Source organism: Acanthopagrus latus, chromosome 19 (assembly GCF_904848185.1).
Source record: "Acanthopagrus latus isolate v.2019 chromosome 19, fAcaLat1.1, whole genome shotgun sequence".
Taxonomy (NCBI): domain Eukaryota; kingdom Metazoa; phylum Chordata; class Actinopteri; order Spariformes; family Sparidae; genus Acanthopagrus; species Acanthopagrus latus.
In genome coordinates this window covers 22,676,300-22,701,491 of record NC_051057.1, presented here as the reverse complement: position 1 = coordinate 22,701,491, position 25,192 = coordinate 22,676,300, and the positions used below count along the sequence as shown (strand labels likewise).

At 44.5% G+C, this 25,192-nt stretch overlaps 1 protein-coding gene across 1 annotated transcript; it reads left to right on the top strand.

Annotated features, from left to right (window-relative positions):
* The first annotated feature begins 573 nt into the window (after positions 1-573).
* On the top strand, positions 574-24,750 carry LOC119008937 (vasoactive intestinal polypeptide receptor 2-like). Its single transcript, XM_037079700.1, has 13 exons — positions 574-901; positions 4,925-5,024; positions 6,452-6,559; positions 9,894-9,991; positions 19,556-19,653; positions 20,462-20,600; positions 20,719-20,869; positions 21,574-21,634; positions 21,743-21,809; positions 22,740-22,831; positions 23,005-23,143; positions 23,430-23,471; positions 23,566-24,750. Exons 1-13 carry the CDS (start codon positions 845-847, stop codon positions 23,737-23,739), a joined length of 1,326 nt encoding a protein of 441 aa, XP_036935595.1. The 5' UTR covers positions 574-844; the 3' UTR covers positions 23,740-24,750.
* Positions 24,751-25,192: the final 442 nt, after the last annotated feature.

The window sequence follows — 25,192 nt, the reverse complement described above, 5'->3', positions numbered from 1 at the left end:
CGTCGTTAAAACGGACCAGATGTTCGTGGTTTATTTATTTCGGTCTGTAAGAAGTTACACAAACAGACAGAAATAAAAAAAATAAAAAAAAAGACATTTAGTGCCAACAGAACAGAACACACGAAGAAGAAACTCGATTTGTTGCTTTTCTCTTGATTTATGTGAAGAAATCTAGACAAAACAAACGATCAGCAGATGAACAGAGTGAAAATCATCTGCAGCTGCAGTAAAATCCTGTTTTTACATGAACGACTGAGTCAGAATGACCCGGAGATCCGCTTTTTAAACTCTGGTGCTTTAATTTGCGACTCAGAGGAAAATAAAAATAAAACATTCAGAGTTAAAAGTCAGAAATCTGAGAAAACAAGTCGGAATATTAAATTTACTGTCAGATTGTTTTGTTTGTTGATGGTAAACAAACAAACAAACATGGAAGTCCAGCACCAGAACCTCTCCGGTCCCGTCTGATCACCGGCTGCGGTTCTGAGTGGATCCACACGGTGTCGCTGCTGCTGCACGAGCCCGGGCTGTCCAGACGCGCGCGTGTGACGGGGACGCGCACATGTTAGAGAGAGAGAGAGAGACCGGACCGGAGAGTCCACACAGCGTCTGTCCTGGACCGGGACCACAGGCTGGACCGGGACTCAGGTGTTTGGACGACTTGTTCGCACTTCTGGATGAAGCCGCGCGTAAATCTGCCGGACACCGCGCCACACACACCTGCTTCCTAGCGCTTTGAAAACACAAACCGGACCGCAGGTTCGGAGCCTCGGACCGGTTCTGGTGTTTCCCGCCGTCAGATGAGCGCTGGGCTGCGGTTCGGGCGGCTGGATGAGATGAGACCATGGCCTTTACGCAGCGGCTCGCTCTGCTCCTGCTGGGCTTCAGCTCCGTCCTCACGGTCAGTCTCACCGCCGACAGACGTAAAGTCACATTTACACTGAAAATAACATTTTATTCATCAGAACCAGGAGTTAAAACGCGTCACACCGTCAGAAAAGTGTTGTTATGGAAGTTTACAGGAACTTAAAATCATTTCTGGGACGTTTGTCAACATCCTGAAATCCTCCTGTGACAGTAAATATTTAACTTTAACAACATAATGAGGAGATAATAATGTTGATAATTCCACACAGTGAATATCCTCCTGCTTCATGTGCTGTTATTTCCTCTCATCTTCCTCTCGGGATCATTTTAAAACACATTCTTTGCCTCCTTAATAATCAGATTTTCTATAAAGCTCCACTGTGTTTCTGTTCGTCCTGCAGCTCTTCACACTTGTGAAAACATCCATCACAGATTCACTTTCTGCTGCTGCTTCCACACTGACGGTGGAGAACAGTTCCACCAACAGATATCTCCGCTGAACCTCTCTGTGGTTCAAGTTTCTGACATTTCAATGGTTCAAAATGTTCAAACTTCACTTGTACACGGATACGAAGGCTGACGCAGTTCTTTCCACAAGATCAGCTGGAAACTGTTTGTACGTTCAGTCAGAAATATTGTGTTTTATTGCCACAAACTCAGCTGGAACAAGTCCGTACTTTGAGTCTAATTATCTGACTCTGTTGGCTTGAAAATGTCCCGACATCGCGATGAAACTTCTGCTGTTATTGTCACAAACTTCACTGATAAATGTCCTGACTTTGAGTCAAAGGCACCGGGTTTGTTGCCACAAATACGGCTTAAAAAATGCTGCAAAGTCGAGTCAGAAATATCAGATTTAGTTTCCACAAACTCTGCTGGAAGGTGTCCTGACTTTGAGTAAAAACAGCGAGAAATTGTTCCAGTAACTCGTTTGAACATCTGGTTTTATCGCCGCTGAAACAGCTTGAAAGTGTCGCGATGTCTCGCTAAAAAATGTCCGGTTTTGTTTCCACAAACACGGCTGGAAGAACGTCCCGACATCTCCGTTTCTGGCTCAGTTAAAACCCTGAAACTGAGAAAAACGTCCTGTAAAGATATTTACGGTAACATTTCACACTCTGAGACAACAGACGGAGCTGAGGACGGCAGACTGTTCCTCCGCTGCTCCAGGACACCTGGATGATTCACTCGACTGCAGAAATGTCAGAGACGTGACGTCAGGACTTTCAAATTCCACCCGAGTCGAAGTCAAAGTGACTCATTTGAGATTTTCCTGAAGAACAGACGTCTCACAGCTGTTGAGGAGGAGAGAGAGGCGTCTGCGTCTCTTCACCGCACGTCTGACACAACGTCTCCAAAACGCCGGATCAGAACCCGGATCAGTCGAGTCCAAAGCTCGATGTGGCAGCAGATCTGAGAGGACGAGGAGCAGCTTCGTCTCCGACACAGAAGAAGACGTCTGTGTTGTCGTCGTGTCCGAGGACGAGCTGCAGTTTATAATCCTGAGCAAGGACAAACACTCGAGTCGGGCCAAGAAGTACCAGAATTTCACAGACGAAGGCAAATTCTGTCACTTTTTCTGATGATTTCCAGGTTTATGTGACTTTGTCAGAGGTTTTCAGTGTGAGCTGATGTTTGTGGAAAGCGAAGGATCCTCGGATCAGCACATTCGGAGTCGTCCTCCGAATGTGCTGAAAGATTTCTGCTTCCTACACTGACCGAGAGCAGAAATGTGTTTGTGAGAGAAAACAGGACAAAAAGGAAACGAAGATAAAACGACTGGGAAACGTCAGAACATTTAAGAAAAGGTTTAATATCAAGTCAAAAAGTTTCGGTGTCATTGACACAACAGTGACTGGAAAATGTCTCGCTGTCGAGTCAGAAGTCTCTTGATTTGTTGCCATAAACGTGGGTGAAAAATGTCTCAGAGTTTATTTATAACAGCTACAATAAAAAAAAGTTTGACGTCAAGTCAGAAATAGCTTGAAATCGTCCTGATGTGGCCTGAAAAATCTGCGTTTGTGTTGAAACGGCTGGAAAACTTCCATAAGCGTGATGGGAAAATCTCAATACATGCAGGTAAAAACAGCTAAAAATACAGTTTGTCACGAGCCAAAACTTGGCTGAAAAAATGTCAAAATATATTTTAGTTGCCCAAAAATATCTGGAAATCGTCCAACGTCTCGTGAGAAACCTGCAGTTATGTTGAGCTGAAAAGTTTCCCGACATGGAGTCAAACGATCTGAACGCAGCTGGTTCTGTTTGTTCCGCTCGCTGTGACCTGCTGCTGTCGGATGAATCGGGCTGGAGGTCAGACGGCGGGTCAGAATCACAAACGTTCTTCGGTTTGATTTAATCCAGTTTCACTCTGTAACGGATCTGTGTGTGTGTGTGTGTGTGTGTGTGTGTGTGTGTGTGTGTGTGTGTGATGGATTAAAGAAGGTCGGGCGGCGCTGACCTCTGACCTGTGACACGTTCTAAATATAGTTTCTGTTTTGAGAAGCAGAAAATTAAAAAAACTTGGAACGACGTGTGACGGGCGGAAATCAGAAACGTCACTTCTGATCTCACCTGATCGGACAGGTGAGGACAGAAGTGACGTTTGATTGGTCGATGCGATGGACCAGTGTGATGTCACAAGAGTGTGTGTGTGTGTGTGTGTGTGTGTGTGTGTGTGGTATAAACACACTGACAGCTCTGACATGCTGCTGAGAGCATGACACACACACACACACACACACACACACACACACACACACTCTCTCTCTCTCTCGCAGCACATCTGTGAGGTCCGGTTGACGCCGTGCACTCTGAGTGTGTGTTCCTCTTTGTGCACATTGTTCACACCGCCGTTTTGTTTACTTTCTGTTTGAGTGTGTGTCCAGGGTGACCGTCTCACACACACACGCACACACACACACACACACACACACGCCGGGCTCCTGGTGTTGGCGGTGGCAAAGCGTTATCGTTTATCAGCAGCACAAAAAACAAAAAAAAGTTTGGTAAGTGTGTCAGGCAGGAGCTGCTGACGAGGCGAGGCGTTCTGCGATAACGAGCCGGGTGAAGATCAGCTGATAAAACGTGTCAGCAGCTCGTTTTCCTTCTTTTTGTTTTTCTCTTTGCTTTCTTTCGGCTCCGCTGCGATCCAAACCTGCCCGCCGAGTGTACCGTCAACCTGTTGCTGCGAGTTCTGGGTCGAGACTTTTGATGTGGGACAGTTTCAGGAACCTCCATCTGCTTCTTCTTCTTCTTCTTCTTCTTCTTCTTCTTCTTCTTCTTCTTCTTCTTCTTCTTCTTCTTTCACATGGACCTCAGTTGTGTTGGTGGTCCTGCACGTGTACGAACACCAGAAGTGTCGACAGTCCACGTGTTGTTTCCTCCAGAAGTTCAGATACTTTGTGTAAAAGTAGAAGTTCTGATCCAGCTTGTTTCCTCCAGTACAGTAACAGAGTTCAGGCTCTGACATGGACTCAGAGTATCAGAGTAAAAAGTCTCCCTCTGAAGGACATTTGTGCTCAAAGTTAAAGGTAGAATCAGTAGGATTTGTCCCAGCTGTTCCTGAACGCACCACAAAGACAGTTGATTGTTGAGTCTCATTCCCAGGACGTCAAATAGACACATGTTGGGTTGGTAAAGCGTCCCGAGCAGCAACAAAGAGAGAAAATCAGAAACTCTCTGCAGATACGAGACACTAACACGCCTTTTCTCCACATTCCAGCCTCCCTCTCTGTCTGTTTACGGCTTCTTACGTCTTTGTTTTGTCTGAAATCAGTCTGGAGATGTTTTGTTAATTCACCTCAGACGCATCAGTGAGGAGGAGAAAGTTCAGACACCTGAAACATGGACTGAAGAGTCTGAATACATCTTGATGTTCACACACGTCCTCATGTGATCTGATCTGTCAGGACGGATGTTAACACCAAACGTAAACAGCGTCTGAGAGAATCTGGCTCTTTATTTATTGGAAGTGAATCAGTGGCAAGAAATACTGAAATGAAGAAATGAAACGAGGAGGAAGTTCACCCTGAACATTCATCTGCTCTCGTCCCGACAGGTGAACGGAAAGTTTCCTCTCTGTCAGTTCCAGTGGGAGATGCAGCGAGCCAGGAGAGAGTGTCAGACACAACTACAGCTGAGGACGCCCGCCAGCACAGGTACGCACACACACACATGCACACACACACATGCACACACACACGCACACACACACAGAGTTTGGAAATCCCCTGCAGCTCTAAAGTGAAAAATATGTTGTTCCCAGTGACAAAGAGTTTACGTGTAGGAAACAAGTACAAAAATAGTAAAAAGACACAGATACATACATACACACACATGCAAATTTGTGCATTTGCATGTGTGTGCATGTGTGTGTGTGTGTGTGTGTGTGTGTGTGCGCTGTGACTGAGGTCAGCTGTGTGAGGAGGAGGTGTGTCTGGACGTCATTTCGACACAGTTCGCTATTAATGATTTATTTCCTTCTTGGAGTGGCGAGGACCACAGGAAGCACTGAAACACACACACACATGCACACACACACACTGTGCACACACACACACACACACTGTGCACACACACACAGACACACACACACACAGTCGACGTAGAGCTTCTGAAAAGGTTGCTGTGTGTTCGAGTGTTTCACCACCCTGATAATAAAAGGTGTTTATCTGTGTGGTCTGCAGCCTGTGGACTGTCACGGTCTTCTCACGCCTGAGTGTGTGTGTGTGTGTGTGTGCACAGAGTGTGTGTGTGTGTGTGCACAGAGTGTGTGTGTGTGTGTGTGTGTGTGCACAGAGTGTGTGTGTGTGTGTGTTACGCTCAGTTAAATTGTGCATTTAAACTACAAACCACCCTCAGACTGTCCTGTTAGACAGCAGCAGCTCTGCTGTTCTAAACACAGTTTGAAGGTACTTTATTTTTTTACTTCTGCTTCATATTTGTACTCGGCGACAAATACTTCTAATCCTTCACCTTTATACCTTCATGCTCGGCGTTTATTTTACTCGACTGCAGCATAACAACACAAATATATACGAGAGCAAACATGTCGACTCGATTCAAATTCAAGATATTTGTTGACACTCGTGTGAGATTCTCACGCTGACAGAAACGTTAAACAGTAAATCAGTTAATAAAATGTGTATATAATAGATACATGTCTTTGTAAGAAGTAATAATAATACAATAATAAATAAAGAGTATGCAGAATGGACGGCTGAATAAGGTGTGTGTGTGTTTATAACTGTTCGTGAGACACAGATATCACTTCAGGATGTTAAAGACAGGAAACAAACGTGTTGTCGAACATCCACAGCAGCGTCATCAGATCAGATGTTGTTGTTTTATCTGTTTTGCAATAATGTGACTCAGTGAGAAAAACACTGCGAGTAAAATGTTAAATAATGTTTCTGTTCCGTCCTCCGAGGATCAGTGGAGAGTTTTCATGTTGACGTGTGATCAACGAGCAGCCAAACAGGAAGTTGCGAGCGGTCTGATTTATACCTCTAATGTGTGTGTGTGTGTGTGTGTGTGTGTGTGTGTGTGTGTGTGTGTGTGTGTGTGTGCGTGTGTGTGTGTTCAGGATGTCACGGCGAGTGGGACAACTGGTCGTGTTGGCAGAGCGCGACGGTCGGCGAGGTGATGACGCTGCCCTGCCCCTCCGCCCTGCTGCACCTGTTCGGAAAACACGGTGAGTCTTTTCAGCACCGACGTCTTCGTCACGTCTGACGTTCTGATGTAAACGTTCGTACGGGGACGAGTTGTGGACAGTCGAGACGATGTGAAGGTGTAACTGTGACATGGAAGATAAATACAGGAATGTAGGGGGATGTTGAGGATAACGTTTGAAAAAGGAAAGTTATGGAGTCGGGCTGCTGTTCGTGTCCGAGATTCGTCTTCTTGGAATTAAGCAAAATCTGTGAACACGTGCAAAGATCCAGATGTGAGACAGCCGACGTTATTCCGGGAACTTCCGACAGCGATCGACAGACAGCCGACTAACATCGCCCGGGCGATGCAGCTGGAAAGTCTAGTTTCATATCCAGCGATCATTTTTAAAGACCGGGCAAATTTTAACTTCTTTAATTTGACAAATGTTGAGCTGCAGGGTCTCTGGGCTCGCAGGCGGAGCGAACAGGCCCGGTGCTGGAGCAGAGACGCCTGACGAGGCCCAGAGACACTCCGACAGCGAAGCCCGGGACGAAGGCCGAGGAAGTCGTTGTGTTTTCCAACATAAAGACCGCAAGAAAAGACGCAGAAGATGTTTCTGCCGTGTGGGTTGACAGTTTTACTGTTTTACTCTCAGTAATGACGTCGCTGAGCATCAAAACAGTTCAACCAGTCCTGATGAATTCCTCCTGGTTCTGGTCCAGTGTCGGAGCGTTCTGGTAACAACCAGCAGCTGTTCCGTCCTGAACCAGCCGAGTCCGCGTCGACTGTCGTGACCTCGGCCGGTCGCTTCCTTCCTCCTCTCACGGATGATCTCACAACCTCTCGGTCGACTCGTTCGGCTTCATCCATCATGTTGATCGACTCTTTGATCCGCTCCGTCGTCCCGTCACGTTTCAGGACGGCGGCTCTTTCATCCCTCCACCCTCTCTCTCTCTTCTCCACTTCCCTTTCCTCTCCCGTCAGCTCTTTCCTCTCCTCGTCACTTCTGATTCAGCCTCTCTTTCTTCTAAGATAAAATATTATCTTATGAAGCAGAAACGGACACAGAAGCAGGTTTTACTCAGCTGGCTCGTTTCACTCGTTTCAAGGAGCTCAGCAGCTGAAAAGTTTCTTTGGGGAAGTTTTGTTTGTAAATGATCTAAATGAATAATCTGCCTGCTGGCTGTTGAATCACTTCTTGTGGTTTTCCTGCCATTAAAATATATTTTGGCGGATCCAGTTGTTGTTTTTAGGGAACGTAAGTTTACTGAGTGATTATCACGTTGCAGAAAACAATAAATTTGACCAGAACTCTCTCGACAGAGAACAACTGTATCCTACAAACTGCCTGCTAAATCACTTTGTTGAAAACAAAACTGCTGCCTGAAGTTTTTGAATATTTAAACAGATACACAACATTACAGTTACATTTTAAATTATGTGTTCAATATAAATGTTTCCTCTTTGTGTCCAACACATCCTCACAGCGACGCGAAAACTGGACCGTAGCTTCAGGAAAACATCGAGGTTTAACTCGAAATAATTCATGTACGTAGGTGTGTTAAGTACAGAACCCGACGCTCCGACACGGCTGCAGAACGTAAGAAAAGCAAACATTAAAGTGAAACTGTCGCCAAAATGCAACCGAAGATTTTTTTTGTGAATGTACCCGAGTCAAACCTTCGTGTAAAAGCATAGTTATGATGAAAGAGGCACTTTTAAGATTCACCGTATTTTCATTTTCGGGGTCAAACTCATTTTCAATGGGAGTGCTACGGGCACTTTCATGTTAGCATCAAAATCTCTGTTTTTAAAACAGTAAGAAGTCTCGACACAACATAAACTTTGCTGGTAGCATCACCAGGGTCTCTACACATGAACACCAGCACTGACAACAGTGTTTGTGTGCACAGAGTTACTAAAAAGAAAGTTTTTGAACAGCTCATGTTAGCAGTAGCTTGTTCCGCTCGCCGCCGTCCTGCCAGTGGAGAAGAGTCGACCTCAGAATGAGACGTAACCTGGAGGACAGTTAAGGTGGAACTACTTTTTAGTATTGTTTCTTATATGAGGCTCCTTTTTCAACTTCAGGGTCAATATTGTTTTTCGCTAACGACAAAACAACAAATTATCCACATTTACATGGAACTGAGCTTCTGAGATCGACTCTTCTTCGCTGGCAGGACCCGTAACCACGCCAACAACAACAGGAAGTGGAGGATGTCAGGAGCTCCTCTCACAGTCGACCTCTGAGCGAGTTTCTCTGATCGGACTGTAACACACAAACTGTTTACATTCACTGACTGTGTTTCCTTGAAATCTCATAAAAGTGTTGAGGGAGTTTCCTCCCTCGTAAAGCATTTCGATAAAAATGAGTACAAACATGTGGAAACCGTCCTGGTTTACAGGCGTGTTTATAAACCTGCGGTGTTTCTTCTTCTCGGCCTGTAGATCAGAACGTGTGACACCTTTGACGTGAGAATAACAAACAGACTGAATGTTTTTATGAGATGGGACGTGTAAGAATAATTAAAAATGAGCAACACGAGCTGACTGAAGAACAGAAAGCTGCTGTCGTGGTCCTGAACTCCTCACCTCCACCTCCACCTCCACCTCCACCTCCACCTCCACCTCCTCCCTTCATGCTGCCGCTCGGGCTCTTTCAGTTAATGAGTCTAATTATTCGCGGGGCAGCTGTCAACATCTGGACCGGCCGACTTTTTTTTCCTCTCTGCGATTTTCCCTCAGCAGCATCTGTCAGCGGCCCGTTAATCCTCCTCTCCGGTTCCCTCCTGAGGAGACGGGAACGCCGGATGAAGGATGAGGCGCGTAAATCAGGACAACGGCGAGAGAAAGATGAAATATTCTCACTGTCAACACAACAGAAACCGTCGATTAGAATAGAGACGGAGGGAGAGGGAAACAAAGAGGATGAGGAAAGGAAAGGAAAGGAAAGGAAAGGAAAGGAAAGGAAAGGGGAGGACTGACTATAATTATCTGATTAATCAGTTGATTATTTTCCCCTAATTGATGAATTGCTGCCCGTTACACTGAGCCACAGGTCAAGTTCGGCTATTTAAAGACACAACATGTGACATTTCCGGATTAAAATGTCTAAAAACGACTCGACTTTTGTTTTATATGTTGTTGAGTTCAGTACTGACGTCCTGTAAAATGTTCCCAGCTCGTCTTTGTATCATTTGTCGCTTTAACTTCCGGGGAAACATCAGATGATCCGCCAAAAAACAGAACATGAGAAAAAACAAGACGTCGACTCCCATGATGCCACACTGCTCCATGACATCATCAAAGTGCATCTTTTGTTTTCAGTGAAAGAAGGGAAAGAATCTCACTGTGTGTGTGTTTGTGTGATCCAGGTAACCTCAGCAGGAACTGTACAGAGAACGGCTGGTCTGACGTCCAGCCCGTCATCACCGTCGCCTGCTTGTCAAACAGCACCAACGAACCGAGCGAGGTGAGTCGCCGTCAGCGTGTTTGTGACCAGACGTCCAGGTTTTACAGTCGTAAAAGTTTAGAGGAAATTCTTTGGCAGCGTCTTTAAAAGAAAACCCACCACGCTTTCCTTCTGCGTTGTCAATCAGAACGAGTGTCGCGTCACGTCCTGCTCGGCTGAGGAGGAAGTGCTTCATGTTCACGCTGTGGTCGAGACGCTCGAGTGGATCTGCAGCAAACCGACCGCAGACCCAGTTTAAACACGAGCATTTATAGCTGATCAGACTCTTTTGTGTTTGTTTGTAAAGAGAGAAAAAAACTTATTTGTTCCAGTCCTTCAGTTTCACTTGCTGCAGAGTTACTTAAAGCGCTTTCAGACTGCTGAGTCCTCAGATTAACTCCAGACTGGATCTTGCACAGTGGAAACACATTATTAAAGGATCTTTACGCGGCCAGTATGAGCAGGACGAGTGATTGTTGTGTGCAAAACCCTTTTTTTCAGCATACAAATGAGCTCCAGATGAAAAAACAGTCGCCTGATCTGTTTAAAAGGTGTAATTTCCAACAGTAGTACCAAAGCTACCGGGGGCAGCATATCACCATCCGCTGCTCACTATACTCTTTGTTTGTAGTGATTAGCTGACATTAGCTCAGTTAGCCTCAGAGCTAAGTGGTCCTGTTTGCCTCTGAGATTGATGGAGGTCAGTTTGAAGACGGGATGGAGGTGATTTACAGCACCAGGTATGATACTCGGGGATCAAGAAGCAGCATCAGCAGCTGTGATATTTTCCTTTTAACTCTGCGGATTGTGGATTTACTTCTTTTTATATCTGTGGAAAGACAAACCAAGACTCTTTGGTGGTGAAAAGTGTGTTTTACGATGAGCTGCAAAGGCGATAAAGATCGTCTTGGTTCAGTAAAAGAGAAACTTGAATTCAGACGGTGGACGGTTACATTTTTCCTTTATTTACATTTTGTTTACTCGTTAGACTTGGAGGCAAACTTAGCACCCTGACTTCAGGACTCCAGAGGTCTCATACTCACATCTTTGATACAACATCAACACTTTTGTTCCTTCACACTCTGTCGGTAACATTTTAAACTAAAACGCCGGCCACATCTCACAAATTGCTCCTTTTTAAAAGTGCTTATTGTAGATGTGAAAATGTGACAACGGACGGAGTCGGCTGATGATCAGCTGAAGACACAATTGCACAATCAGCCCAACGGCTTCAGTGCGACTTGAACAATGCTGAGAAAATACACAACTAACCACAGATCAGCTGTGAGAGGAAGTTCAAACTCTCACCAGATTGACGATGTGCAGTCAGCGAGCTCAGCTTTGTCACTTCAATGATCAGATTAAAGTCCATCTCGTCGGTTTCTGCAGCACGGCTCAGACGCTGCGGTGGAGTGGAAAAAAAAAAAAAGAGGCTGTTTTCTCATCACGATGGCGTGTCAGCACCTCAGCGAGGTGTTTGTCTGTTCAAAGACGACGGAGATTAACGGAGAGGAAGGTCAGAGTTGACAGAGCAGATCAGATGTGAGGAAAGAGAGGAGGGACAGTTTCTCCTCTTTGTCTCTGCAGAGTCTCTTTCATCGCGTCTCCGGTGTGTTTGTGTGTGTGTTTCTGCACAGATTTGATGTTTAACAATCCTGCGTTAAAGTGTCTGAAACTGAGGAGGACCTTCTCACACCGTCCCAAATGTTTTTAATAGATGTTTACTGGAAGCGACGGAGTGTTTCATGTGGTCGCTGTAACTTCCAGGAGAGTCAGAGAGCGAGGAAGGAAGTCAGCAGAGAGTAAATGTAATAAACCTTTAAAACATCGACCTGAACAGTTTGTCTGAGTCGCGTCGGATAGATTTTCATCAGCAGCGATGTGCTGAGCAGAGACTCTGGTTCTGGTTCTGGTTCTCTGTCTCCTCTAAAGTATCGCTGGATCACTGCTGCAGTCAGGCCGATCAACAGGAGTGAGGATAAATCCAGTTTTTAATCGCAGGAGTTACAGAGTCTCTCAGCTCTCCTCGCGTCGGATCAGAGCAGAGTTCCAGGTGTTTATTCCTCCGGGAGGTTTGGCCTGACTTCCCTTTAAGTTTTCCTAAAGACGGCTTATTCCTTTATATGATATCTGAACATAAACAACCTGGAATATTAAGACAGAAACCTTGAGGTGATTTAGGGAGATTCTTTTGGGGATTATTGAACCCTTTAACTGAGAGTTCATGTGTTGCTCCTGATTTCTTAGGGATTCCTGTAAAAGATTCATAAACTTCTGGCTCCTGAACTCCGAGAACAACCAGAAGAACCTCCACTGGACCGGGTTTGAGGTTTGAGGACTGAGATTTTAAAGGGGAACAGCTGAGTCTTGTATCTGTTGTGGCGAGACGCTGGATTAGCCTCTCAGCTCCTGCAGCCGAGTCGTTGGGGTTCAGTTTCTGGTCTCTGCTCTCTAATCCGCCCTCGTCTGTTCTCATATCTGTGAACCGCGGAGCTGCAGCCGCCTACAGATGAATATTTCAGGTGGTTGTAGAAATAAATAAACCTTTAGATGTTTCCCTCCCGGTCTTTCCTCAGAGGAGCGAACCTGTTGCTGTTCGTCTGGTGTGTGAATGTGAGTTTATCTGTTGTAACTCCGCAGCAGCTTATTTCTGACCTGTGTGGTTATTGCTTATAGTCACGGCTGCATTCCTCGACCCTGCGCTTTACAGGCAACATCCGGGTTTAGGAGAATATCCGGAGCCATTATTGTCTCCACGCTGCTCTGTAATTAATGCCACACACTCGTCTTCTTCTCTGACTTTCTTCAGGTCGTTGCGTCGTTCCTCTCACGGTTAAACGTGGAGCTCTTCTCCTCTGCAGGTTTCAGACAGGACGTGTGCAAACAGTAATCTGGTCTCTGAAATCTTCCTCGTGAAGCTCAGATAACAGATTTCATATCTGAGTTTTAGGTGATGAAACGCTGAGGTGAAGCTCCGCGAAGCCGAAGCGCATCGTTTCTGTGAATCTGCTGATCCTGTTGTTACTTCCTGTGTAGAAAGATGCAGAAGAAGAAACGAGTGAAGTCAAAACTGAATCAGCGGTTCTGACCAGTTGTTTTTGTTCAGTAGATTTCAAGAAGGGTGATGCCTTCACTTCTTCTTCTTCATAGTCATCCTCCCCATCTTCTTATTCATCTTCATCTTCTTCGTCTTCTTTTTATTCATCTTCCTCGTAGTCCTCCTCGCCATCTTTTTCATCTTCTTCTTCTACTTCTTGTTCATCTTCTTCCTCATCTTTCTCGCAGTCACCCTCTCCATCCTCCCCGTCTTCTTCTTCGTCTCCTTCTTCTTTATCTTTATCTTCTTCTTCATCCTCCTCATAGTCATCCTCACCATCTTCTTCATCCTCTGTCTTCTTCTTTTCTTCTTCTGCTTCTATTTTTCTCCATCTTCCTCATAGTCATCCTCTCCTTCCTCATCATCATCTTCTTATGCTTCTTTTCGATGATTCATCGTCTTCTTCTTTCTCCTCCTTGTAGTCATCCTCTCATCTTCTTCTTCTTCTTTTTAATCATCCTCTCCATCTTCTTCCTTTCTTCTTCTTCAGACTAACAGTAGCTGTCAGGACACTTCCCAGCGGTACTGGTTCTGGCAGCACCAGGTATTTTAAGCCAGGACACTGAGGATGCCGTGACGGTCGGTCCACTGATCCGAACAGTGTGAGCATGAAAGTGTGACCGTGTCGAGAGGAAGATTCAGACTCGCACTTTAATGTTTCTGTCCAGCTAATAAACAAAAAGAGACCAGGAGGATATTTTGTTCTTGGAGCTCAAAGAATCAAACACACTTTTAAGGTTTAAAGTCTTAATAATTGATAAAGAAGCTGCGGCGGACATCAGCTCGCTTTCAGAAGTGTTGACGTCGTGTTGAGTCACGCAGGATTGTCGTTTCCAGCCTGTGTGACCGATTTAGGCGACTTGTGTTTCTGTTCTGACAAACGAAGCGACCGACTGATAAAAGTGGAGAAAGATAACACGAACCTGAGGAGGAGCTTTCTGTCACACACCCGAGCTGTGTGACAGGAAACAGCAGAATGTAAAAATACATTTTTAACAACGCACACACACACACACACACACACACACACACACACACACACAGACGCACACACAGACACACACACAGCTGGCTTGTGATCCTCTCCAGAGCCCTCAGGTGTGGGATTGCCGCTCTTTGACTCTCAGCGAAGCTTCTATTTGTTTCCTGTTGGAGAGACGGAGGTTTTCCATCTGGAAAACATTCAGCTGAGACCAGACGTCACCGCTGGCACACACACACACACACACACACACACACACACACACACACACACACAGCTGATCATCCTCATCGTATCACCTGATCACTGTCAGAAGCTGCAGACTTGAATGAACCTTAAAACGCGTGTTAATAATGTGTGTTTATATGTGAAGTTAGCATGCTAACCAGCTAGCAGCGACCTCGTCCTGTCTCCTAATGCCAAGCGGTGATCCAGAGGACGCTACGCAAACTAACAAGTCAACAAAATAAACTCTAAAAATGTCAAGAAAGGAAAATATTTTTACACCTGACTTCTTTACCTAACAGAAAAATACACCGTGCATCGTCTGAATTCAAGTTTCTCTCTTTAACTGAACTGAAACGAGCTCATTCGCCTCGTTAACTCATCATACTTCAGTCAAACTGGACGTAAACAAAGTAAAACTGCCCTCTGCAGATTTGGAGCTACTTACTAATTACACCTTAAAGGGGGAATTTAAAATATCGTGTTTTTATCTCACCTGTAGAGATATTTTATCCACCTGGACTGTTTCCAGTTTAGCTAGTAATATTCTAGACTTTCTGAATGTTATTGGACCAGTTCGGCCTCTAACGAACCCCCGAAGAGTTTAAGAGTTTGATGTTGGAGCTAATTTATAACCAGAGACGCTCAAACTAAGCTAACTGAACGAGTACGAGACTCACGCTTCCCTGAAACAAACTAGTTTCTGTAGGTAAAGGAAGTGGACGTGGCAACCATCTCATTTATTTTGATTCCCTGTGTGAAAAAGAACCGACTTGTTTCTTCTCATTAAACGTGTAACGATGAACCGACTGGAATCAGTCGACCTGTGTGTGGAAACACATCGTTCAGGAAGTCATCTGACGGCTGAGCATCTAAATCTTGTTCGAGCTTCAGGCCTGCAGGAGAGAAGAGAGTCCCTGAACACATCGTCTGTCTCCTCTTCTTTACACAACACATCTGCCTCCGTCACGTGTCGGCGACGCCTCGGAGAATCCACCTGTTTTGTTTGACAGAGAAAAACTTCTCAGGTAGCCAGAAGGACTCGTCTGAGTCCAGCCTGCAGGACGCTCACTGACGTCTTGTTTAGTTCCTCCTGTTTGAAGTCGCTCTATAGGCTGAGTTATTTCAGGGGGAGTTCACTGTATTTCACACAGTTTGAGTACAGAGCGCTTTCACGGCGTCTCTCGCCGACGTTGAAACCACGTCTGTTTCTTCTCACTCCGTCTTTTCCTCCCCACATCAACATCTGCTGAAACTTCATCTCTCACTTACTTTTCTTATATAATCCTCAGTAGGTGTCAGTCTGCACGGTGAGCAGAGTTTGTTTACGTCCTGCTTTTACTCACGTTTGACGAGTTTTATAAGTTCATTATTTGTTTTATATGTAAAATGTTCTTCTGCAAAGTGACGAAACTCTTCAGATGATTCTTGATTATCTAACACAATCTGTGCACGTTCAGTCGGCAGATTAAGTCGAACTGAGAGCATCTTAAACTTCAGAGAAACACTGGAGGAAAAATATCTGTCAGTTTAAATTCAGAAGACGAACTTGAGATAATAAACTGAAGCTGATTTATGTGACGTCTTCTCTCTTCTGTTCTTCGCTGCTTTAATTTGTTTATTTCTGATCGTTTTATTGTCTTTTATTCTTTTTTACGGCTCTTCGTCTGTCCGTCTGGTCTCTCCTCTGACGTGATGTCGCCTTCTCATCGTCCTGTATTGATTTTGATCCTTTTATTCATCTTCTGTTTTATGGCTTTTATTACTTTTATTCGTCATGACTCTTATTGTTTTATTGTGTTTCAACTTCACTTCAGACTCGCCGTCTTTTCTGGAGTTTCCTGCTTTTGCTCGTTTGTCGAAGCACTTTGTAAACCCTGTTTTTAAAGGTGATACAGAAGTAAAGTTTATTATAATTACTGTTGTTAATGTTATGAAGCTGATTTTCAGCCTTGATCTTGATGGCAAAACCAAACTGAGCCTCTTCATGTAACCACTTCCAAAATACAATATATTACATCAGTAGTTACCTTCATTTTAAAGTAATATATTAAGTCACAGTATTTCTGTCTGTGTAGAAGAATATATTAGTTATTACAATACTAGTTAACTAAGGTCAGATGAATGTAGTGGAGTAAAAAGTCTCCGTGTTGTTGGAAGTTTAGCAGAACGTTGAAATACTCGAGAACAAGTAAACCTGAAAATTGAACTGAACTTGAGTGAATTCACGTCATGATCGACGTGCGATCTCTGTTCTCAGTTTTGAAATGTCGTGTCGACGTCGCGTCGTCTCAGACGCAGAACCAGAACAGCTGGTCTTCATGTTCCAGCGAGTCGCTGGTGATTAAAACCTCCTCGCGGCACACGGGAGCAGAAGATAAAGATCCAGACTTCCATCACTGCCAGGAAGCTGCTCGGCCCGAAGTTCAGCGTGTTTTATATCTGCGGTGTCGGGGAGGAAGACGGAGAGGGCGAGCGAGTCGGAGTTTACGGATGAAGTGGTGTTTGGACATAGAAGGCAGCGGACCAGAGCCAGCAGGTCATCAGCCTCCAGCAGAAGGCCTGAGAATCAGCCGGAGGAATGAGGCGCTGATGCCAGGCTGCGTCTGTGGAGACTCACATATTTGTCTATAAGTGTGTATTCACAGAGAGCATTTCAGTCAAAGTGCTGTGATTCAGTGGAAAATACCTCCAGAGTCAGAAGTCAGTCCTGCAGTTTCTTTATCAAACCTTTAAATTCTTTATGTTAACACAGAAATATCTTAGTTTTAAATCACAGGATCGTTACGTAACGCGCAGAGAAGTATGATTCATCAGAACGAGAGACGGCAGAGACTCGTTTCCTTCAAGTGTTAATGAACGAGTTAAAACATCAGTGATGAGAGGAGGGAGGAAGGAAGGAAGGAAGGATGTTTCCTTCCCACATCCTTCCTTCCTTCCTTCCTCCCTCCTCTCATCACTGATGTTTTAACTCGTTCATTAGATGGATGAAGAGGGAAGGAAAGGAAAGAAGGATGAAATGTAGGAAGGAAAGGAGGAAAGAAGGAAGAAAAAGAGAGAAGGATGAAGGTAGGAAGGAAAGGAAAGAAGAATGAAGGTCGGAAGGAAAGGAAAGAAGGATGAAGGTCAGAAGGAAAGGAAAGAAGGATGAAGGTCAGAAGGAAAGGAAAGAAGGATGAAGGTAGGAAGGAAAGGAATGAAGGAAGAAAAAGAAAGAAGGATGAAGGTTGGAAGGAAAGGAAAGAAGATGGAAAGGTAGGAAGGAAGGAATGAAGGAAGGAAGGAAAGAAGGATGAAATGTAGGAAGGAAAGGAAGGAAGGTTGGAATGTAGGACGGAAAGGAAAGAAGGTTGGAATGTAGGAAGGAAAGGAAAGAAGATGGTAAGGTAGGAAGGAAAGGAATGAAGGAAGGAAGGAAAGAAGGATGAATTGTAGGAAGGAAAGGAAAGAAGGATGAAATGTAGGAAGGAAAGGAGGAAAGAAGGATAAAGGTCAGGAGGAAAGGAAAGAAGGAAGAAAAAGAGAGAAGGATGAAGGTAGGAAGGAAAGGAAAGAAGAATGAATGTCGGAAGGAAAGGAAAGAAGGATGAAGGTCAGAAGGAAAGGAAAGAAGGATGAAGGTAGGAAGGAAAGGAATGAAGGAAGAAAAAGAAAGAAGGATGAAGGTTGGAAGGAAAGGAAAGAAGATGGAAAGGTAGGAAGGAAGGAATGAAGGAAGGAAGGAAAGAAGGATGAAATGTAGGAAGGAAAGGAAAGAAGGTTGGAATGTAGGACGGAAAGGAAAGAAGGTTGGAATGTAGGAAGGAAAGGAAAGAAGATGGTAAGGTAGGAAGGAAAGGAATGAAGGAAGGAAGGAAAGAAGGATGAAATGTAGGAAGGAAAGAAGGATGAAATGTAGGAAGGAAAGGAGGAAAGAAGGATAAAGGTCAGGAGGAAAGGAAAGAAGGAAGAAAAAGAGAGAAGGATGAAGGTAGGAAGCAAAGGAAAGAAGGTTGGAATGTAGGAAGGAAAGGAAAGAAGGTTGGAATGTAGGAAGGAAAGGAAAGAAGATGGTAAGGTAGGAAGGAAAGGAAGGAAGGATGAAATGGAGGAAGGAAAGGAAAGAAGATGGTAAGGTAGGAAGGAAAGGAAGGAAGGATGAAATGGAGGAAGGAAAGGAAAGAAGATGGTAAGGTAGGAAGGAAAGGAAGGAAGGATGAAATGGAGGAAGGAAAGGAAAGAAGATGGTAAGGTAGGAAGGAAAGGAAAGAAGGATAAATGAAAACACCAAAGCAGAGAAGGAACGGAACGAACATAGAAGAAAAGAAACATGAAGAAGAAAAGAAACATGAAGAAGAAAAGAAACATGATGAGAGGAGAAAATGTCCAGAAATGTAAATCTGTGAATATGAAGCTGCAGCTGCATCCTGGTACATTCATGTGATTGTATGTAAATCAGTCCAGTGTGTGTTTGCATGTGTGTGTGTCTGAATGTACATACAGTGTGTGTGTGTGTTGATGTGTGTTGATGTGTGTGTGAGTGTGTGAATGTCCAGTTAATCACCAGATGTTGTGTCAGACGTCGGGAATGTTGTTTATAGATGAGGAGAGCGATGAACGCCAGGCACCGACACACACACACACACACACTCTCACACACACACACACGCACACACACACAGTCCAGATCCATCTCTGCATGTCGGGCCTGAAGAGTTTGTTCTGTTTTGAAACGGACCAGATTCTCGTCCTGATCCCGCTCTTATTGTGAAAGAGCCTCTTCACTCTGAGGAAGCAGACGCTGATGACACCTCGCTCATCCTGCAGACCCGAGAATCACTCAGCTCACCTCAACCAGAATAGACCAAACCCCATTCAAAAAAGTCAAGATTTAATCAAGCGAGAATGAACCAAACCCCATTCAAAAAAGTCACGATTTAACCAAACACGTGGAGAAACAGAAACATTTTTTGCATGGTGTTTTTTAAAATCCGTGTTTTGTGCTTTTTGAAAGACACACGGAGGCTTCGGGTACACTGAGAATACTTGTTTCTGATTGGCTGCCTGCAGTTTATTGTCATCTGTCCTCGTCAGCTCTGTGATGACCACACAGGACCTGGGCTTTGTTTACTTGTTGGTTTCTTTATTTACTGTGTAGGGAGCAGGAGAATCTCAAACGCACAGACGATGCCATTTCCTGTTGAGTTAAACAACACTTCCTGTTTCAGAGTAATAGTCACACTGATTGATTCTGACATTAATCTGTTATTAAATGTGTTGTTCTGTGTGTTTGTGTGTGCAGCTGGTGTTCTACAGGGTGGTGAAGATACTGTCCACTCTGGGCCACAGCCTGTCGCTCATCACTCTGCTCACCAGCACCGTCATCATCTGTTTGTTCAGGTAAACACACACTCGTCTGTCCACCGCTCACACACACACACCAGTCAAACCAGCGAGGCGACAGACGTGTCCATCACCACGTTTTATCACCCGAAAAAGTTTTTAAGAATTACGCGTTTGATTTGATTTTGGCCTTCACACCTGAGTGATTCTGCGTGTTTTAAATCATCATCAGACTTCAATATATAAACGAGCTTTCAGTCAAGTAAAATACATATTTTGACTAAGAATCAATAAAAGTAAAGTGTCTTTCGCTTATTAATACCAACAGTTATTGATTGGACGTCTTCAGGACTCTTGAATCTGCAGAATCAGATGTTTACTGCAAATATCTGCATAACAAACGGCTGATTGGAAGGATTATCATTAAAATTACTGTGAATCGTCTTGCAGCAGCAGCAGCATCTCCGCTCAGTTCTGTAAGTCTTTTTTAGGCGATGAAATGCAGAAAAATTAAGATTATTTTAAACATTTAGGATCAACAGTTTAGTGTCGAGCGTCCAGGCAGAGATCCAACACATACAGAAGAAAAATGGGTCGCCCCAACGTGGAAGAATAACTTCTTTTAACTCTGTGTAAGTGAAGGATTATGCAGAATACACAACATAAACCTACATATACACTCTTCTGCATGTCCCCCCGCACACTGAGCTCTCACGGGGGATCGAGGGAGAGCGGAGGAGTCTGGATCGGCTCCAGCTGTTCACTCGGCTGCTATCGGCGTGTTTAGATAGCACATCCTTCACTGGCTTCACACCCCGACTCGCTCTGTAAACACACTTCTCAGCGCTCTCCCATGTTCTTGCAGGAGGCTCCACTGCACGAGGAACTACATCCATCTGAACCTGTTCGTGTCGTTCATGCTGCGAGCCGTCGCCGTGATGACCAAAGACGCGCTGCTGTTCTCGGACGAGGAAACCACCGACTGCAGCACGCAGCCGTCGCTGGTGAGGCACGAGCATTTGTTCATCTTCCTCCTGATCTCCACCTAACGTGATCATACGCAGTCGAACATGAGTCATACAGCCGTTACAGAGACAGATGTTGTTGTTGTTGTTGTTGCAGGTGGGCTGTAAGGCCAGCCTGGTGTTCTTCCACTACTCCATCATGGCTAACTTCTTCTGGCTGCTGGTGGAGGGTCTCTACCTGCACACACTGCTGCTCGTCATCCACAACTCCTCCATCCGCCTCCCCATCTACATGCTCATCGGCTGGGGTAGGCTGCAGCCACGACCGGAGACACAAATACTCACTTTTCCATCAGAACATATCGTCTTTCCAGTATTTCAAAAAAACCTCGATGCTGCAAAATATCTTGAAAGAAGTGTAGAAACTGCACTTTTCTGATGCTGCTGCCCACGAAAGGTGTCGGCTGTCACTCACAGTTTTGTGATTTGCTGACGAAAAGTGGAGGAAGACATTTTCGAGTGAAGACAAGCTAAAAAATGCAAGTGTGGACTGGGTTCAAGTCCGACCTGCTTCCTGTCCCGTCTCCAAGCTGACCTATCAAAAAACACCAAAACGATACTGATACTGTCCAAGTTTCCCACCTATTTCTAAGGTGGCTGGAGCAGTTTAAGGTCCAGGTGAGACAGCCAGACAGACAGAGCGCCATGCTGTTGAGGAGGACCAGTGTGTTACAGTAAAGGTCGGGCAGTAAACAGTCTCCTGGCCTCTGTGTTCGCTCAGTTCCGTTCGGTCTTAGCCGCTGCCATGTGACACCTCCTTCCACCATCCATCACCACTTTACCAACACTTCCTCCCTAATGCATTAGCTCCAGCTGGTTCATGTACGTGTGTGTGTGAGTGTGTGTGAGTGTAGACGTCATATTTCCTGCGTGGCACCTCGTGAGGATGTTCTGTGTCTGGCAGACGGTAGAATCTAAACACACTTTCTCTCCTCGCTCTCTGCTCCCTCAGGAATCCCTTTTGTTTTCGTGGTCGCGTGGATCATATGTCGGATCAACCTGGAGGACACGAGGTGAGTCCGCGGCCTCTAGTGGCCGCTGTCAGCACTGCAGCCTGGAGATGCTCGACGCTCTGCACATCAAGAAAATATTTAAAAAATGATTTGTTTTGTCGTTTCCAGGTGTTGGGAGACGAATGACAGCGTCGCCATCAGAGTCATCAACTGGCCCATCATGGCGTCCGTCATCGTGAGTGTTGCATCGTTGCCGTGACAGAGTTACAAGTTAACTCTCCTCTTTATCAGCGCTTTGTGTGTTTTCACTTACTTCTGTTTATTTTACTACTAGAATTTGACTTTATCACTCTGGCTCTTCCATTTTCCAGCTGCATAAACTCAGAAGTTATGTCTGGGAACATTTTAATATGATATCTCAGTGCCATCCATCTGTAAACAGTCTAAATGCTGCTCAGTCAGTGAGATAACATCTCAAAACAAAGTTAAGTTTCAGATAAGATTATTTATTTCTTTATTTCTCCTTTTTCAGTAACACAACGCTGCGCAACTCTGAAAAATGTTCAGCTGAGTTCAGTGATTCAGCGTCGCAGAATATTTATTGTGTTGCAGCAATTTGTCGCGTTGTATCTGATAAAGAGCCAGTTTAGACTCGACACGTTTTACTGTTTATGGATGTAATCAAAGAGAGTTGGAGCGGCTGGTCTTTGTGAAGCAGAAATACAATTAGTGGACTCATTTGTCGTTAGATTACTTAAAGTGAAACTCTTTTGTGTAAAAGCATAATTTCGACGAAAGAGGCACTTTTAAGATTTACCGTATTTTTGTGTTCAGGTCAAACTCATTTTCAGTGGGAGTGCTACGGGCACTTTTACATCAAAATCTCTATTTTTAAAACAGTAAGAAGTCTTGACACAACATGAAACTTTGCTGGTAGCATCACCAGCGTCTCTACACATGAACACCAGCACTGACAACATTGTTTGTGTACACAGAGTTTAATAAAAAGAAAGTTTTTGGTCAACTCACGTTAGCAGTAGCTTGTTCCACTCGCCGCCGTCCTGCCAGTGGAGAAGAGTCGACCTCAGAATGCGACGTAACCTGGATGAGAGTCATTTCGCTGCTACACGTATTTTTAGATTTTGTCTTTGTGTTTCTCTACAAGGTAAACTTCATCCTGTTCATCAGCATCATCCGCATCCTGGTGCAGAAACTTCGCTGCACTGACGTCGGAGGAAACGAGCAATCGCAATACAGGTGAAGTCCCAGAACACCTGATCAGATCTCATTTCCCCCAATATATATACAAATGAACCTGATGTAGAACATTTGCTGATTCTACAGGGAGACCCAACTAATTTAGAATTTGTCAGCACAGAGTTTATAAAGTTTCTCCTCACTCGACTCAGCTGTGTGTGTTCTTTCTCCAGACGTCTGGCGAAGTCGACCCTCCTGCTGATCCCTCTGTTCGGGATCAACTACGTGGTGTTCGTCTACCTGATGGAGCCGACCGACAAAAACATGGAGCACATCAAGATCTTCTTCGAACTGGGCCTCGGGTCCTTCCAGGTAACATGTGACAGGTTTCACTTCTCACCTGTGAGCAGTCGACACTACAGAACAGAAACACCCGACAGTGAAGTTTGACTTCAGACCTAATCCGATGAGCTGTTGGCTGATCTTTAAGTGTCGGATCGGGTCTAAAATGTTCATGTTTTGTCATGAAACACTTTGATTAAACACTGAACTAAAACGCATTTTTGCTTTCCTGTCTGAAGGCTTTTAGTCAGAACAGCTCGCGTCATTTTTCAAGATGATGCGTGATCATTAACGGTTGTCTCTGTGTGTGTTTCAGGGTCTAATTGTCGCCGTCCTGTACTGTTTCCTCAACAGCGAGGTGAGTTTGCACGCACATGTTTCCCAACTCGACTCTGAGAATTAAATCCTGGACTTCACAGATACTAAACTCTACTTCGTCTGTGTGTGAGAAGGTCCAGAGCGAGCTGAGGAGGACGTGGAGGGGTTTATCTCTCAAGCGTTACGTGGGGCGGGATTACAAGCTGCACGCCATGTCGGTCAGCCGGAACGGCACCGAAAACTCGGCTCAGTTCCCCCGAAACTCCAGAGCTCAGTCCATCCTGCAGACTGAGACCACCGTGCTCTGACCGGGGACGGACTCTCAGAACTGAGGCTCGTGTTTTACAGCAGCGGGTCGAAGTCTTAACTCAAGGACACTTTTATAGACATATCATTTGCTCCTGCAGCGACTGAAGCTGTGAGCTGCAGGAGGACATCTGGTCGGACTGTGTGCTTCACTTTCATCACTGTGCTTTTTCAAAATTCATGAAACTCCTCCTGAAATCATGCAGATCGACCGACTGAACTCCAGTTCTTCCTTTCATTTAATTTAACATGAGACTATTAAATAAACATCACACTTCCACGCTCTGTGCTGCCGTGCTGCTGTTGCAGTACCGCCTGCAGACTTTTTATACAGCCACATATAAGTTTTATCTTTTGTCAGTATCTTGTTTTGGAAGCGGAGCCTTCAACAGAAAGAATATTTACCCGAGCCCGAAAGAACTTGTGTATCAGAAATATGTTTGTTTTTGTTAATAACCCAAAAAAAATACCTAAATTTAAAATGTAAACAATCATGAATTTAGTATTATTGTTGTTTTAATTAGAAATGAGGCAGAACATTCACTGCTGACTCAAAGTGCAATGATTGATTGATTTTAACTCCTCTCGGGTGAAATTATCCAGTTGTACATGAGAGATTTTTTTTAGGAAATTTGAAAATCCTGTGTCGCAGTTTTTAGGTTTTACCTGATATCACTGAAATGAATCATCAGTTTTAGTTTTCATTATTTTTAAACCTGTATTGGACCAAAACAATGCTCCTAAAATAACAAAAATAATATTCCCACAAGAGTTTCAGCAGGGCAGATCGTCCATATCTGGATCCAGAAATGAAAGCAGGGTTTCAGTTCTTCTTATAAAACCATACTTGCCTGGATTGTTTTGTATTTTACTGTACGTCTTGTGTTTTTTTTACACAGTTGAGTGTTTCATGTTGGTGATGCATCGATGACGTCGAGGGACATTTGTAAGCTTTTCAGCACAACTGTAAACATGTGACTGTAAGTTTTATGTATAAAAGCTTTAATCTTGGACACCGTTTGTTCTGATTATTATTTGATTATCTGTGAGATGTTTTCTGACCACACCAGAGGAAATATTGTAGATGTCACACCCAGAGGAGACACGTCGTACTTATTAGTGATTATTTTAAACATTTTAAACTCTGGTACAAGTCACTTTATGATCCGGGACACTTGCTAAATGCACCACGTTGTCACTTTATCATGGAATAAACATCGGCGTACGCTACATGTTTTCAACCCTGACCTCAAACTGGTTTAAACTCTGTATTCTGTCCTTCTGCAGTGTTTATGTTCCCTCCGACCTCGAATAAACCCAGAACTGCTGTGTGTGTTTATCTGCACTTGACAGCTCACACTGACCCTTTGCTATCAGAGGTCAGAGGTCAACGAGGAAGCGAGCGTGTCGCTCCACCGGTAAAACAGAGGAAAACAAACTCGAGCGTGAAACTGG